At 39.3% G+C, this 17,604-nt stretch overlaps 1 protein-coding gene and 1 pseudogene across 2 annotated transcripts in view; one reads left to right on the top strand and one right to left on the bottom strand.

Moving 5' to 3' along the window:
- IGF2BP3 (insulin like growth factor 2 mRNA binding protein 3) overlaps nt 1-17,604 on the bottom strand; it is a 140,677-nt gene that overhangs the window by 27,787 nt on the left and 95,286 nt on the right. For both annotated transcript variants that reach the window (XM_032873271.1, XM_032873281.1), the window contains exons 4-7: nt 16,443-16,494; nt 16,286-16,349; nt 5,637-5,918; nt 1,173-1,307 (exon numbers count right to left, since the gene is read on the bottom strand). In XM_032873271.1, coding sequence (XP_032729162.1) covers nt 1,173-1,307; nt 5,637-5,918; nt 16,286-16,349; nt 16,443-16,494 — 533 coding nt within the window. The remainder of the gene's footprint in view (nt 1-1,172; nt 1,308-5,636; nt 5,919-16,285; nt 16,350-16,442; nt 16,495-17,604) is intronic.
- On the top strand, nt 14,968-15,273 carry LOC116876897 (annotated as a pseudogene).

Genomic DNA, 17,604 nt, shown 5'->3' with positions numbered 1-17,604 from the left:
CCTCCTACCATACAGGAAGCATAATGCCAGGTAGTTTAAAGTCTGCTGACCTACATTCTAGCAATGTGTGATTAGAGGGAGCACACACACACACAAAACCATTAACAAGCATGTGAAGTTAATTTTTAAAACCATTTTCTTGTATGCATCTTAGGGAATATCTTCGAAGGATAGATTCTCTTAGCTCACTGAAAACACCTTTTACTCAAATCCATATCCCTAAATCCCCAATACCAGAATACAATGTATAAACACAAAACAGTATGATTTTGCTATAAATTTTTAAATGCATTCCTAGAGATACATGCACTATTTATAGAAGAAAACAGAAGAAACTCAATAGTGATTACTCTTTAGGAGAAGAGTGTAAGAACAGGAAGGGGGGCTTTCACTTTTCACTGAGTACCTTTTTGAATTTCTAATTGATACCTATCACTGTTTAAAATATCACAGGTATTATCTGGATGGTGAGCTTTTTAAATTTTTTCTCTATTTTGAAATAGAATTATAATCTTATAGCAACATATCACATAACTAAAATATATTTACTACATGTTAAAGGTCCCTACAACTTAAGTGCTGTTGATTAGGTTCCCAGGCTAATGCTAGTACCTTATTTTGGACTCTCCTTTTAGGGTAACACTGTGCTATAAGCTCAAGTGGCAAAGAACCCAAACTCCACTCACTCCAAGTTCCTGTGGGACAGGCATTTAGAGTTTCAACCCAGAACACCCAAAAAAATCTTCAGTTTGCCTTAGCACAGGATGAGGGATTTCTCTGCTTCTAGCCTCCCTGTTGCTGCAGAGTAGGGCTGGGAACACAACAAGAACAGAGCTCCAATGGGTCCAGAGTAAAGGAGTCAGGATTTGAGGTATATTTTGAATAAATCCCAAGGACACTTCTTGGTCCTTAGGTGGGCTTCCTATCCCGTAAGTGCCTTCTTCTATAGCTAGACATTCCACCACTCACAGCAGTCACTCCATATCCAAACATGACAGAAAATGAAACATTTAAAAGACATGCTTTCCAACCAAATCAATAGTGCCAACCACCGTAATTCTTCAGGACAGCATTTCCTTGTGTTTGTTGGCAATTCCTAAGAACTGTGTCCTAGAATTCCAAATCAAACAGCATGAACATCAAATCTTCACAGGTTAATCCTCTTTACTCACAATTTTATATCTTGAGCTTCCTTATGCATAATCTCCAGAATAGACTTACAAGCCGCAGAGGTACCTTCAGGGGTAGAGAGGATAGTAATTGACTTCTCAGCAGCGCCTGCATTCTCTTTACGATGGACATCAATTCTTATGGTGAGCGCAATGGAAGAAGGAAAGGAGAGCTGTAAGCACATATTCACAATTACAGAGTCTATACCAACTTCAAAGTCATAGGACTTCCGGGGAAAGAGTGGATGACTCACTTCCCTCTAGAGTATAAACTCTTGATAAGCTGTCAACTTTTGATGTCTTAAAGACAAAATTTGAATTCCAGGAATATCCACCACCCCCCCAACCCCTTTCCTCAAGTAGGCACATCTTTTCATTCTCCCAAGCTGTATGTGCATAATTTTTCATCTTGGTGTCACAGAACAAACATCTCACATCAGGGAACCTTGGTTCAGACAAAAGGGCTTCTTCTGCTCTAACCAAGAGGGCCAGAGTTGGAATCCCACAAGCCAGGCTGAACTCATTATGCCACAGAGAATATCCATTATCCATCGTATGAGACTTTGCTCATCTGTTTCTTCTTGCAAGGCTCTTTCCACATTTTGCCTCCTTGATAGAGGAAAGTTCACCAAAAAAAAAAAAAAAAAAAAAAATAGTGATAGCAATGGAACTCCAGAAGATGGCAATCCTACTTCCGAGAAAACCAAATGGCTAATCAAAACGAAATGATGTTCAACCTTCCTAGTAATTACATACATGTCCATCAAAACAAAATGTCACTGGGTTCCAGACCTTCGAATAGTTTAGATAAAATTAAGTGTTGGCAAGAGGATGGAAACAGGCACACTCACACTTTGGTGGGGGGTGTAGAACAAACAAGCAGGACCTGCCAAAGCAGAAGTGCTTATCTCTTGACCCAAGAATACACTTCTTTTTGTAACATCTCCTACAGATACACTCTCATATGTGGGCCTGTAAGTGGTATTTCTCACCCTCAGCATTACTGACATTTTGGGCCCGATTATTCCTTGTTGGGAGAGTCGTTCTACACGCTGCAGAATGCTCGGCAGTATCCCTGGCCTCAGTCCACTAGATGCCGGTAGCACCCCCTCATCCAGTTGGGACAATCACACCTGCCTCCAGAAATGACCTAATGATGTCTGCTAGGGGGAAAAGATCACCACTGCCTGAACACCGCTGGCCTAAGAATGTTCACTGTGGCACTACTTACACAGAAAGAAAATTGGAATTATCTTTAAAATGCTCATCAGGGTACTATGGTGAGCGCTGTGAATTGTGTAAGACTGATGAATCACAGACCTGTACCCCTGAAACAAATAATACATTATATGTTAATAAAAAATAATTTAAAAATTTAAAAAAAAAATAAAATGCCCATCAGGAAGAGGTTGTTAAGTAACATGTCATCCAGCGGTGTAAAAACATGTTGTCAAGTTACAGGAACTAACAAAGTAAGAGATCCTTCATCTTCCATAAGAAACAACACAAAACTTACCATGATAGGATTTCTCTTTTAAAGCTATACATGTTAGTAGGTACAAGGAACAAGGCCTACAAAGTTACATTCTCACCTTAACAATGACTACCTCCAGGAATAAGATAAAAGGTAACCCCCCTTTTTCAAAAAATTTGCATGCTTGTCTATGTTGAATTAAATAAAAAAATAAGTCTTCTGTTATTTAGAAAGTACAAGAAAGAAAATCAGCTATCTGGAAAAGTGTGTCTGGGGAAAATCAAGTACTGGCGAGTCCCTCTAGCCACTCGAACATTAGAAAACCTATAGAACTCCTGGCTGTTAAGAATGACCACTTCAAGGGTGCCTGGCTGGCTCAGTGGATTAAGACTCTTTAATTCTGGCTCAAGGTTCCAAGCTTGCTCAGCAAGGATTTTGCTTGAGATTCTCTTTTTCACTCACCCTGAGCTCCTCCCCCTCCTCTCTCCCTAAAAGAAATTTAAAAAAATGAAATGAAATGTACTTGGTTTTAAAGATAAGAAGAATGACCACTTCATCACACCAATAAAGTCGAGGTTTGGATTTCATTTTCTTAAATGTTTGAAAACTGGTGATTTATCTCAGAATTAAAACCTAGACTAAGGGGCACCTAGGTGGCTCAATGGGTTAAAGCCTCTGTCTTCGGCTCAGGTCATGATTCTGGGGTCCTGGGATCAAGCCCCTCATCAGGCTCCCTGCTCGGCGAGGCACCTGGTTCTCGCTCTCCAGCTCCCCTATGCTTGTGGTCCCTCTCTCACTGTATCTCTCGGTCATAAATAAAATCTTTAAAAAAAAAAAAAAAAAACAACCTAGACTAAAAAATAAGGGCAATAAGTAGGTGGGGGGATAGGTAGGATAAAGGGGATTAAGAGTGCACTTAACATGGTAAGCACTAAGTATGTATGCAATTGTTGAATCACTATATTGTACACCTGAAAATAATGTAATGCTGTATAGTAATTATGCTTCGATTTTAAAAAATTTCCAAATCCTTAGAAAAAAAGAAAAAGGCAATGTAAAAATGAAACAAATAAGGGACATTTAGAAATAATTAAAAAGTGCTTCAGGTAACAGTCCCAATCTCAGGAATCATCTTTCCAACCACTGTTTCAATCCCCTGCCACTGTAAGTACTGCTTATCTTCTAGTAGGTAACATGTTAATGCCCTCCTTCTAGTTTATTTCCACCCATTCACTGTGTTAAGGATTATAAAACTCTGATGCTCTGAGAGAAGAAATACTGCTTTACAGATCAGGGCAGCCCTCTGAAACCATTCCAGAAACAGAGGATCTAATAATGACCAGGTTCAACGGCAAGAGTTAATTAAATCCACCGGCAGAACTCTGCAAATGAATCATCGGATATAACAAAAATTGCTTCCCTTCCCTCTCCATCCTCCATCTTCCTGCCTTAAATAAAACAAACAGTTCAATTTAAATAATAGAAGCCCTTTCCTCTGACAAGGAAATGAGTAGCTTTAAAAGGAAAACTCTAATCTGCCACACGACAAGGAAGGGAAACCATTTAATAATTAGCTTCTGCAGGTAACAGTGGGTCAAGAAAAGCAAGGAGCCCTCGAATTTTAATATTAAAACCAGGCAAATAAGATTAAAACTGATCCCAACTCTGGTTCACCTGTCTTCCCCACTCCCTATATTATGAAGTCAAAGACCACTGATTTAGCACAAAGGTAATCCATATCTAACATCTCGGGCTTCAAAGCAGGGGAAGGTTGGGGAAAGCAGGGTCAGACATCACTCTGCAGGTAGAGCGGGTGTGCAACAACACCAGTAAGCACAATTCGTTTGGGTTCTGCATGAGAAATGAGTCAGCTAGCTCAACACAGGCATGGTGCCTATGATAAACATGGATATCCTCGTAAGCCTACTGGAACAAACATACATAAGCAAGATACTCACAGCACCATAGCCGTACTTTCAGGAAAACACTGCTTAATTGCTTGGACCACATAAAATGAAATCATTTTCCTTACTAAATTTAAAAAGCTCTCTGTAGCTGGGCCAAGGCCATTTCCATACTCTTGCATAGAGTAAAATGGCCACTTCTCCCCAGTGCACTCAGTGTTCTTCGGGAAATACGGCAGCTGCTGTCCCAGCGATGTGCCTAGTGCACTTTACAGAACAGGGTTGAAGACAGTTCATTGCTAAGCTTCTTTGTGTCAAAATCTCCACATACAGCCTATCAGGATGGTTAATAAAGCAGAACAACTAATACCTGATTCAATTTTAAATTGATAGAGTATCTTAGCCATATTTTAAGGGCACCGAACATAATTTACAACCAGTCATTTCATTCAAATATGATAGCCTTCTACATACCAAACCATGTGCCAGCAATGGAGCTACTGTCTGTTTATACTGCTTTCTACTCCTGCAAAGTGAACACCAATGTTTAATGGAGAATCTTCCAATTCCTTAAAATTGGTCTATTAAAGCTATCAAACATCCTTTAAAAAAAAAAAAAAGTCAATCTAACTACAAGGCTTAATCATGGGATAAGTTTGGAACATAAGCTGGATGATTTTTTACTGAAGTAAAGCAAGACTGAAAAACCATCTCTGTACTGGACCCAGAAAATTATTTCCAAAAACACTGCACACAGGTATTCCTGGGGATGGGGTGTGGATAGGGGAGCAGAAAACAACCAAGAAGTGGCCCTTTTATTCATCAGTGCCTCCCCCATCAGAAGTGGATTAGGGATCATTTGTTTTCCATTCATGTGTGCAAATTTGAAGTTTTCTTTGAGATTAAGCCTCAGATTTATATAAAGTGAACACTAAGGTATCAAATCACAAGGTTTTTCTGGATTCCCAACTACTGTGCAAGGAAGGATCATAGCCACACGGAGAAGGACACCAAGTACAAGAACTTACTCTGTTATTAAGATTCAAAGGGGAGAACATCAACACCCGCTGCGGCCTCACCAGTACTCACTTAGACTGAGTCTGTTTGGTAATGTTCCGAATGGTGGCGCCTTCTTTTCCTATTATGGCTCCAACAAACTGGGTGGGAACCAGCAGGCGTAGTGGCAAGTCACATGGTTTCTGCTTGGAGACTGATCCTGGAGACCCCTGTCTCGAGGAGCCCCTCTGCCCAAACCCACGGCGACCTCGGGGCTGCTGCGAGGGGTTCTGCTGCGCAGCAGTTTCATCAGGGATGTAGGCCACTTTCAATGTGAAGCTCTCCAACTGGAATCCATTTAGCTTGTCTAATGCTCTGGAAGATGACAAAGAGCGGAGTATGGGAAGAGAAATCGAGCTCTATAAACCTTTCAGCAAAGCAATACCCATCTCTTCCACTCAGGGTACTAGTTCTCAAACTTCTGTATAAAGCCACTGAATAAGCAGCAACCCCTTAACACACGTAATCCAACCCCCAAATACACACACTCGCAATGCGCAAAAAGACCAAGCTTCCAAGGAGAACATAATTACCATCTACAATGAAAAGTAGAAAATAAAAAAGCTTAATCAAAAGAGTTTAACAAAATGTTACTACCGTAAGGTTAGTAACAACTTAAGAGTACCCAAATAGCAAGAGAAGTGAGCGGGCAGTCTTTGTCCTGTTGTCCTGTTTTTCCAAATCAGAACAGAAAAGATGTTACAAATATGCACCTCCCTCACCTCACCCTCCTAAAAAACGCCAATATTAAAACACTGTAAGAATTTAAGAACAAATCTCCCTAGACCATTCACAGGAGAGTCACAGAAATTATTACTCAGGATAATCAATTCGTCAATAAATTCTCAGCGCCTATCATGAGCAAGTCCCTCAGAAAACAGCACTCCCTGACCTTGTGGAGTTTATGATCTGATTTGGGGCAGAGAGGCAGGGGTGCTGGTGAACCAAAAAAAGCAAATGAAGCTCTTTTCTTCTTTATCTATCCATCCATCCATGCATCCATGCATCCATTTATCCACCCATCTCTATATTTTCAGAGGAGCTCCACTTTTTTCTTCATTTTTAAACCTTATCATGGAAAAGTACCCATCTCCAGCAAACAGCACAATGAATTTTCTTAAGGCGAACGTGCATACCCAGATCCAGAACTAGGAAACCCCAATGCCCCAGAAGCCCCACTAGGACCGCTTTTCAGTAATTAGCCCTCCCCCAGATTTCTAACCCAATAGATTAACTTTGCCTATTTCAAACTTCTATATTAATAAGTATATATGAGTATACATATACGAGTACTATCATGCCTGGCATCTTTTACTTCCAAGATTCATCTACATTATTGTGTTCTAACTTACCTACATGTTTTATAAGCGGATAACTCAACAAAAAATTGATAGACAAGATATGGCCAAGATTTCAAAAGCACACATAAATACTTCTAAGAACATACACTCCCCAGTGCACAACAAAATTAAAAACATGTAAAGATCCCACGCTTTTTCTGTAGGGTTACACAGTCTTTGCTCAGATTGTGTTAATGGGCACTGACTTTAGCCCAGGCAGGGAAAGAAAAACAGGCATGAAGCAGTTTCTCTCTAGTTGCTCAGAGTGGTCATTTCTAGTTCACACACTGTTTTCCTTATCTGCAGATTCAGTTTCTGACTTGGATGCAAAGATGGAAAAAAGCAGTAGTTCTAACATCAAAAGGGCTCCGTAAGCATGCAATTGGCAGACAGGGCATGCAGATGTTCTCAGAACCCCTAATTCTGCCCTCTCTTCTTCCTTGAATCCTCTGCTGCATCACTGTCCCACAGTGCCTAGAGCACAGAATGAACCCAGATTATGAGACTGGTATCAAACAGAAGTATACAAATAACAAGAAATTTCTCTGTCCGCATCAACTCCCCCAAGACCCTTCCCACAATCAATGTTAACTGTGAAAATGTCTGCAAACGGACCAGTACTTTCCATACATGTACACACGTTTGTATATTTTCAGTACCCCCTTTAAAATCGTAATTGAACCTGAAACTAATGTAACATTGTGGGTCAACTATACTCAAATTTAAAAAAAAAAATTTAAGAGGTACAAATTTTAATTTTCCGTACTATGGATATAATGTACAACATAGTAACAGTTAATTTTGCTGTGTGGTGTATCTGAAAGTTGTTAGAAGATTCTGAACATTCTCATCAGGAGGAAAAATGGTTTCTTTTTTTTCTATCTGAGATGGCAGAATGTTAAATAGTTTGCCTTGGTAATCATTTCATCATATATGTTAAGTCATGATGTACATCTTAAACTTATATAGTCCTTTGTTAATTACTTCTCAGTAAAACTGGTAAGAAAAATTATAAATTATACCGACAAATGCACACCTACATAATTTGAACACAAATATAGTACAGAACAGTGTGTGGCTTCTAAATTAACAATATTTCAGTCATTTTTTAATTAAAAATTGCTTTAAGATACCTTAAAAAGGGGGCATTTGGGTGGCTCAGTTGGTTAAGCGACTGCCGTCAGGTCAGGTCTTGATCTTGGAGTTCCAGGATGGAGTCCTACATTGGGTTCCCTGCTCAGCAGACAGTCTGCTTCTCCCTCTGACCCTCCCCCCGCCTCATGCTCTCTCTTTCAAATAAATAAATAAAAATTTAAAAAAAAAAAAAAGATACCTAAAAAAATAAAAGCATAATTGAGATCTTAATATAGTTTTTGGTTTTGCTCCCTCCCCACCAAACACAATACATCTTGGGATATTTCTCAATGATCTCTTTTTCAGAGAACATTGTTTTCCTTTTTTTTTTTTTTTTTTTTTTAAAGATTTTATTTTTTTGTTTGAGAGAGAGAGAGAGAGACTGACAGGGGGCACACCAGCAGCAGGGAGAGGCAGACGGGGATGCACACTCCCCGCTGAGCAGCACCCTGAGATCATGACCTGAGCCGAAGGCAGACACTTAACTGAATGAGCCACCCAGGACCCCCAGAGGACATTCTTGTCCTAAGTTTCACAGGGCAATACCAGCACATATAGCACAACTTTCACCAATGCTCTGATAACAGAACCTTCCTTTCTCCCTCTTCTCTTTTTTCTTAGGGGAAAATGTGGATTAAGGGCCAAAAAAATATTTTGGTTATTCTAAAAGATGACTACAGCTGAGAAATTTTATTAACATTTATGAGGTATACTTATTATAGAAAACTGGAATTGGGGGTGCCTGGGTGGTTCAATGGGTTAAAGCCTCTGCCTTCGGCTCAGGTCATGATCCCAGGGTCCTGGGATCAAGCCCTGCATTGGGCTCTCTGCTCAGCAGGGAGCCTGCTTCCTCCTCTCTCTCTCTCTTTCTCTCTCTGCCTACTTGTGATTCTGTCAAATGAATAAAAATAAAAAATTAAAAAAAAAAAAAGCTGGAATTGCACACAAGTTTCAACCAATTAGATATTCATTCAAAGCAACTTTTAACTATTTCAAAGGCCATGGTTAAACAGATCACTGACAGTTCTTTCAAAACCATAAGGAAAGGGGCAGCTGGGTGGCTCAGTCAGTTAAGCATCCAACTCTTGATTTAGGCTCAGGCCATGATCTCAGGGTGGTGAGGTCAAGCCCTGCATTCCCATGTCAGGCTCTGTGCTCATTGGGGAGTCTGCCTCTCTCCCTCTGCCCTTTCCCAGAAAACTCCTGCGCACATATGCACCATGCTCTCTTAACAAATACATCTTTAAAAAAAAAAAAAAAAAAGGAAAGCTGAATGCAGTAATGAGGGGATCAACTCTATCTGTGGGCATAAAGGCAGTATAGTTTGCAATAATATTCCTTCCCACTATACAATTGAGTATTGCTAACTTCAGAAGGAAAGAAGTAAAATTGGTGGAGGTAAGTCAGTAATGTTACCCAAAAAAAGTAAATAACTTCTTTCTTGAGAGAGAGAGGACTATCCATAGACAGACACAGACCTCCTCCTCCATGGGGATAAACAGATATACACGTTAACCCCAGAACACTTAGAAGCACCTGGTGATTATCTAAATAAAGTCACACTTGTCCCCAAGAAACAGCTCTCTCAACCTGGCATAAACTCACTTCCAAACTTCATTGCTTTGCTTTAAAAAAAGATGTTTAGGGGGAAAAGAAAAAACTCCCTCAGAAGGTCAGACAGCATGGTGCTCCAGAAGCCAGTCCATAGCCTGGGTCCCCAGTGCTCCAAACTCAGACCGCTCCTATCAGAGGGCACTCAGCACATACTCTGTGTATCCCCCTGTCTAACTGCCAACCAAGAGTCTAGACCCCTCCAACCACAGTGCTCCAAACTTGGATATAGCTCAAAAGGTACAAGAGTAACCTAACTGCAAACAACGGCTTCATCATGATTAGAGATGGTAAGTTTTTTAAATTTTAGGTCAATTAACTGTAGCCTTTTTATGTCCAAAGTTTAAAATTCAGCTATGTCATCAGGGGGTCTGCTAACATTATAATATTTTCACCAGACCTACTGTTCATGCAAGATGTATGATAAACAATTATCATAATTACTCAAAACACGTGTTTCAGTTCAAGAGAACTCAAGGATGTTTATCAAGCAAGGGCAACCTCAGGATCCTGTTTCCCATCATTACAAGACTCTGCTCTGATGCGATTTTAATAGTCATCAGAAGGTGGTAAGTAGTTTTGCTAGCTGGTAGCACTTAATCATATTGATAAGAAGTTTTTCAGGGTAAGTCACAGTGTAGAGGTGAAAGGGCCTTGACATAGAGAATTAGTAGTTTAATTCAAGGACGAAGAAGAGGGAGATAAAGAAGAATTGAGGCCCAGAGAAGTTAAACTTATCCAAGAGTAAACACATACAGCTCTGAGTAGTACAAAAGATGATGGACCAGGGATCAGAATTCTAATCCAACCTGAACAATAAGTAGCCAAGTAACCTTGGAAATGTCGTTTTCTTGTTTGGCATTAGCCTCCTCACGGACAAAACTAACAGATCAGACTCATAGTCCCTTCAGACTCTAAAACTCTAGACCTCCCTAGTGTGTATCACATAGCTCTGAACAAAAGGATGTTAAGCCATTATTGGAAAGTCAAACCATTCTGTTTTCTCCTTGTAGCAAGAATAAGAGGTCGAAAAAATAAGAGGTTGAGACACACAATTCTGCCATAATTAGTAAACATCTGGTAATATACCACTGGCAGGGATGCAGCTTAAGGCAGTTATTACGGACAAAGCCCAAATATTTACCTACGAAGGAATTTATTACTAAACTGGTTCTAAAAGCAAAAAAAGAAACCTCCAACAACCTGGCTATGCAGCAGAGGGCTGCAAACAGACTGTGGTAGGAGCAAAATATTACAGAGATTACCAACAGTATAAAGTAGTTAATGGCAACACAATCTGTAAAACTCCACAAAATCACCTTTCGTCACTTTGTAAGTTATGACATGGGACAGTGTCCACTAAACTTCACGGCAAATAGTCTCTTGAATGCCAAAACGGCAAGAATTCCCATTGTTTTCCTGCTTTTTCACTCATTTCTTTTTCCAGAATAAATCTTCTATTTATATCGTTTTCAAACTTGAAGGGTAACTCTCCTCCTTAGCCATCAGCCACACTGCTTCAAACGCTTCTTCAAACGGGTAGTAGAGAATCTACAATGAGAGCTTCAAACCATGAACAGACTGTATTCCTATACCCTAACAAAAACATCAACATCACAAGTAAGAACCCTGCAGAAAAGGAAGTAGGAGAACGAAATAAATGCCTACGAATTCTGACGGGTCATTTCTGTCACACATTACAAACCTTCCAACGAGTAATGTCTGGATAGAGGAAACGGGATCCAGAGACCCATGCCTCTCTCGCTCCGAGACACAAGAAATACTTAAATACGTGCTATGTGCTTCTATTTCTAATGACTTTTTTTTTTTAATTTTCATTTTTGCTACCCATTTTATTATTTTAATAAATTAGTAATTCAAGACTTAAGATTAAAACTAATGTATGTATTTCCTAGCAATGTATGTACTTTTTATTTGTCAGAAAGAAAGAGAGAGAGAGAAGAGAGAGCACACAAGCAGGCAGAGTGGCAGGCAGAGGCAGAGAGAGAAGCAGGCTCCCCACTGAGCAAGGAGCCCAATTCGGGACTCGATCCCAGGACCCCAGCATCATGACCTGAGCTGAAGGCAGCAGCTCAACCAACTGAGCCACCCAGGCGTCCCTAATGTATGTATTATTAACCTTTGATTTTTCTTAGCCAGAAGATGGCAGGAAGTTCTATGTTAAATTCTAGAGACACAGTCTTACTCAAGAATCCTCTTAAAAGTGGCATTCATAGAGCTTTAAGTAACAAAGAGGAGCCACAAATGTTTCCAAATTAGGGCCCAATCTCCTGAGTATCGGTGGCCAGTCATTATCTGAAATGAAGTATACTATACAATAAATAATAGGGTATTACCAATAGCAATGAAAATGTTAGGAAAATGCATAATAGTGGCTACCTTTAGAGCTCTTACTACCTTCTGGGTATGATCACAAGTGTTTTGGAGGCATTATTTCAGTTTCTCTGAACATTCTCACGAGCTAAGGACTATAATGACTCCCGCTTTACAAGATGGGGATGAACTAAAACAGATTAATCTGGCCAGAGTCACAGTGAGAAAAGTGGTGGTACAGAGTCCATTCCATGGAACTGGACTCTGGAATATAGTCCCTACCCTCTACTCCCACCTGGGCAAGCACATCTCCATTACATGCACTCTCTGGTAACAGATGCTAGCAAAGAAGTCAAATGAGATTATCAATTTAGCTCTTGTTACCTCAAGGCATGAGCTCTGGATGGCTACCAAGGAAAGGGTATGGTGAAATCCTATCAGGCTACTGTAGGCAGCAGACAGTCATTCTGGAGCCCAGAGAGCAGGCAACCAGGGGTTTAGGGGAGCAAGTCCCAGAGGGACCAACCTTCCCCAGCTCAACCTACTGGAAGCTGCTCTAGAAACAATCCAGAAACAGAAGGTTGAAGGTGAGGTCCTCTTTACTGGGTATCTATGTGCCAGGCCATTTGATAAGACTGCTTTCTCTAAGTATGTGTGTATATGCATGAATCTACTTGTTTCTTGTCAACTCTCATGAAAAAAATGGAGAATCAGAGAGGTCAAGGTTACAGTCAGAGCTGTGTGACTCCAGAGTCCAAGCTTGCTTGCTTCCTTTTTTTTTAAGGGCCATATGCATCTCAATGTTCACAGCAGCAATGTCCGTGATAGCCAAACTGAGTCCATGCTTTCTTCATTACATCCAAAGCCTCTCAAAATCAATTCTCCTCACAGAGTAAGAACATACTCCACATCTTTAAAAAAACTTTCTAGAGATTTTTTTTTTTTTTAAAGATTTTATTTATTTATTTGCCAGAGACAGAGGGAGAGAGAGTGAGCAAGCACAGGCAGACAGAGAGGCAGGCAGAGGCAGAGGGAGAAGCAGGCTCCCCGCCAAGCAAGGAGCCCGATGTGGGACTCGATCCCAGGACGCTGGGATCATGACCTGAGCCGAAGGCAGCCGCTTAACCAACTGAGCCACCCAGGCGTCCCTTTCTAGAGATTTTTAATGGACAATTTTCACAACATTGTTTCAAAAAAACTTTTTTCCATTTTTTTAATCTATTAACTTTCTCTGAAGATGCCGTTATTTTCTAATTTTTTTTAGATCTCAGGAATTCTTGAGGGGGAGAAGCCCCAATACGTTTATGAGGAAACAACTTGGAGAGGAATTGAAATCAAGTGACGACCCTCCCCCTCGGTTAATCTCTTTCACCACAGGGAGGCACATCCTTGAGGACAGTGACTTTGCCTTTATTCACTGGGTTCGTTTGGTCAAAGTTGTAATCATTAATTGTTAATTACCTATTAGAATAAGGGATATGATGACAATTTCCCTCACTGAAATGCCCAATTTATTTGTTTAGGTTACCTAATTTATTAAATTATAAATTCCTAGCAGTCTTTTCCTCCCTCTTTGGGATCAAAGGACCCTGCCAATTTCCAACAACCACTAACCAAGTACCTTTAGACTAAACTGTCCCTGCATTTGCATTTCTGTCATGTTAGGATTAATGTCCACAGTAACTGTGCCTTGACTAGCCAGTCTATACTTCCTGTATTTGTACTCTTCTGAACAAGTTGAGTATTTTTTTGAAGAGGGAGGGGAGAGCTAAATGTCAGCCTGTTCCTACATAAGTTCCTTCTACAGGTCTCCAAAGCTATGTAAGTTAACGTCTCCTTATAACAAAATAACTGTTAAATTGAGTACTTCCTCCTTTACCTAGCCTCACAGAAGTTTTCAAAGAGACAACTAGGACAGGCCTCTACCTCCAAATATCCTTCGATTTAACATGTTATCTCATATTTTCCATCTAACACAGAGTTGACTCTACAGAGTATTCAATACAGATCTTTGTAAAAACTGAAATACAGAATACAAAATGGAACCCTGTAGTCTTACTGCCCTCACTTTGATGCCCCAATCTACTTTCCTGTTTCTCCCCTCACATGATATGGTTGAAGTATTTTTTTTTTTAAAGCCAGTTTTACAACGTACACTACAATTTCTGTGATATCCAAACACCTCTTATAAACTTTTTTCAAATGAATGAAGGATCCAAACAGAGGGAAAAACAGTGTGCTTTTAAACATATTCAAAGTTTCATGTTAAAACATTAAAAGTGAATCCCATTAAGTCTCATTTAGGAGAAAAAATATGAAATTAACATAATTATTTACTACTTTTTACCCACTAGATCAGCAAAGTTTGATGAAGCCCCATGTTAGGGAGAATAAAGAGAAACAGACTCTCACAGTGCTGATGGGAATTTGAAATATTTCAAACTCTATGAAGGATAATTTGTCAGTATGCAACAACAAAAAAAGAAAGCAAATACATCTAGACTTAGCAAATTTAATTCCAGGAATTTAACCTATAGCTGTGCTCATACACATGCAAAATGACACGCAAAAAGGAATTCACTATAGCATTGTTCATAACTGTTAGAATCTTAAAACAACTTAATACCCAACCTGGCACTAAGTCATTCCATATCCCAACAGTCAAATTCTATGCAACTCTAAGAAATATATTTACATGTACGAAACAGTCAAATGTTAGAGTATCGTGTGCATGAAGAGGGGGAAATATACACACATTTGTCTTCTGTGTAGTTACCTCCAAGGAAGGGAACAAAGTAACTGGGGACAATACTGGGAGGAAGATTTACATCTTTGCACCTTTAAAATTTTGAACCATGTTAGTACTATTAATTAAAAAAAATAAGTTCCTGTGTGTAGATGGCGTCACCTGGAGCGTGAGTTGCAGCATGAGGATACTGAAGACAATGGCTAAGAACACACTAAGAGGGCAGAAGTCCAGGAATGTATTCATATAGCCAGACAAAAAAAAACTTGTAAGTCTAAAAACAAAGCAAAACCAGTTACCACTAACCTTAAGGAGATAAACACTGTGAATAATGAAAACATTAACAAAGTGAATAAAGCTTTTGTAGATACCCAAAGGAACTTGCACATTTCTCAAAAGGCCCTTCCCTTGAACCTCTGCAGAAACAACAGATTCCTCAGCAGTGTGTCATGAAAACAAACCACTTAATGTTGATGAAGCGACAAGATTAATGGCTCGGTTGTAATACACTGGAGATACATCAAATGCCCCCAAAAGACCAGTAAATTACATGTTTTATACAAAAAAAAAAAAAAAAAAAAAGTTCCATCTGTGTTATGTGAATTTCCATCTCTTTCCCAGTCCTATCTTTCCTTTCATAGTTCCCTCCTTGAGTGGGTACTGCCTTTGGTAACCTAGCTCTATTCCCACTCCTGCAGCAAACCTTCTCTCTTTCAGGGCTCAGGGTCAGGGAGCTTGGTATGGTCTTTCCTCTCACCTTTTCCCACGCAGAGGACAGGCAGTCTGCTCCTGCCTGTAGTGTATCTAGAGGTAGGTAAGACTTCCATGGTCTACAGACCCTCAGCACTGGGCTATAGGCACCTCGCAAGCCATTCCTCCGTGTTTGTGTTCTGAGTAGCTCTGTTCAAGCCAGTCTTTGTGACATCCTCATCTAGTCTAGTGCTCAGTCAGTTCATTAGATCACTCCAAAGCCTACAGAATTATCTTTTCCTAGGGGAGTTTTTTTCATCTGTGAAGTTCTGCCTGTCAATTGCACTGGAATCTATTTTTTGAATCTAAAGACAAATTACATTGATCCAATGTCTGCACACTCCTAAATTTAATAGTAATCATTAGAAAAATCAGTTACCAAGAAAACTTAGTAGTTAACAGGGTGTTAGTTTAACGCATGCTCAACTTACCAGCTTTACATAAAATAGCAACACTGTACGTAACATACTGATAAGAAAAAAAAGTCATTATATAATTGGGCAAGGATACCCAGGCCCAGAGCTTTTTGCAAACAGGATGTAGTTCAGCTTCACACTATGTCACTCTATTACTGGCATTAAAGACATATTAAAAATGTAATAAATCTTTACCAATGCTGATTCTTATTAGACATTCAAACTTTAAAAAAAATTGCAGGGTCAAACTTCGCAGAATAAAACTTATTTTCGCTACCCAACAGCCCAAAATATAAGCGCTGTACTTAACCTAGTTAATTATATATAGATTAAAAGTTCCAAACTGCTTACTGTCTAGCTTGGTCCTTACTGGAATAGGTTACATTTACGACTGCAGTTTCCGAGTCAGTGTTCACTAGAGGAAGAGAAAAGTGAAGAGAAAAAAATGTTAGTTTTCTTTCTATTTTCTTCCTTTTACAAATTTGAAAGCAATTGAGAAGACATGTACCTTGCTCACAGCTTTCCACCACTCCATACTGGACTAGTAAACTATCCAACACCTATCAGGAGGGCGAGAAAAAATTACAGATTTTCAATTTCCCAAGTTACTAACAAGGGCAGAAATACCTTTTAAAATCACAAAGTAATTGTGATGGAAATGAGCAAAAAAAAAAAAAAATTAACTGGGGTTTTGGGACTACAGAAGCAGGGAAGGGTACCATAGAGAGGGCATAGAGGGCTTCTCTCCCCTGCCTATTCCCAAATGCCTGATTTTTAACTCACTTCCTACGGCTAACCAAGAAGTTAAGTGGCTCAGCAAAGTATTCAAAACCATAGCCACCTGATTCCTAAAGCTGGAGGAGAAAGAACTACTTATTTCTCATACACATATATCAACACATTGTCTTATGAGATAAGGTCCCAAGTCAAGTTTTATCTTTGAGATGTTCCTTTTCAAAGAACTTCCTTTCACAGCTATTACAGGCAAATCAGAACAGACTACTCTCAAGGCAGACTGGCAAAATGAAAAGAATAGTTGATTTTCTACCAGAGTCTTAAGTTAAAGATTAACCTAACTGAAATTAATTTAACACTGTTGGAAAATGTACAGCTTGAAACTGTTTTTACCATCTTTCCTGCAGCTGCATTATTATTACACTGTGCATGTTTTTTCTAAAGAGAAGCTGTTAAAACAGTAACTAAATTCTTTTATAGTATAAACTGCAGATGTACATCTCATGGTCTCATCAGTATAAACCAAATTCAACTGCCCTTAGCTTCTAAGAACTGTAAAGCTTTTCTTGAAAAGTAAAACAAGTTTTTATTAATTTATAGTGAACCACTTACTCAACAATTTAATTGCAAATTTCAAGGACAATGCCTCAAGAATGTTTTCTGCCCCCAGGAACACAGTAAACCATTAAGAAACACTAACTTTTTTGTTGTTGTTAACTCCCTACTAAACTTTAACGTAATTTCTTCATAACAAACACTTCTCTCATGTGGGGTCTTTCACGGGTTTATTTTGTTTACTGATTTAAGTTTGAAATTTATATTAAGGTTTGTCTGGGGATGTACTTTAATATTTTTCCCCATTTTAAATAGGGCTAATACCTATTTGTGAATGGAATAGTTACCTTTTTTTTTTTTTTTTTAAGATTCTATTTGAC

This window comes from Lontra canadensis, unplaced genomic scaffold, assembly GCF_010015895.1.
Source record: "Lontra canadensis isolate GAN:19392208 unplaced genomic scaffold, GSC_riverotter_1.0 scaffold2, whole genome shotgun sequence".
NCBI lineage: Eukaryota > Metazoa > Chordata > Mammalia > Carnivora > Mustelidae > Lontra > Lontra canadensis.
This window is presented reverse-complemented; position numbering and strand designations above follow the sequence as displayed.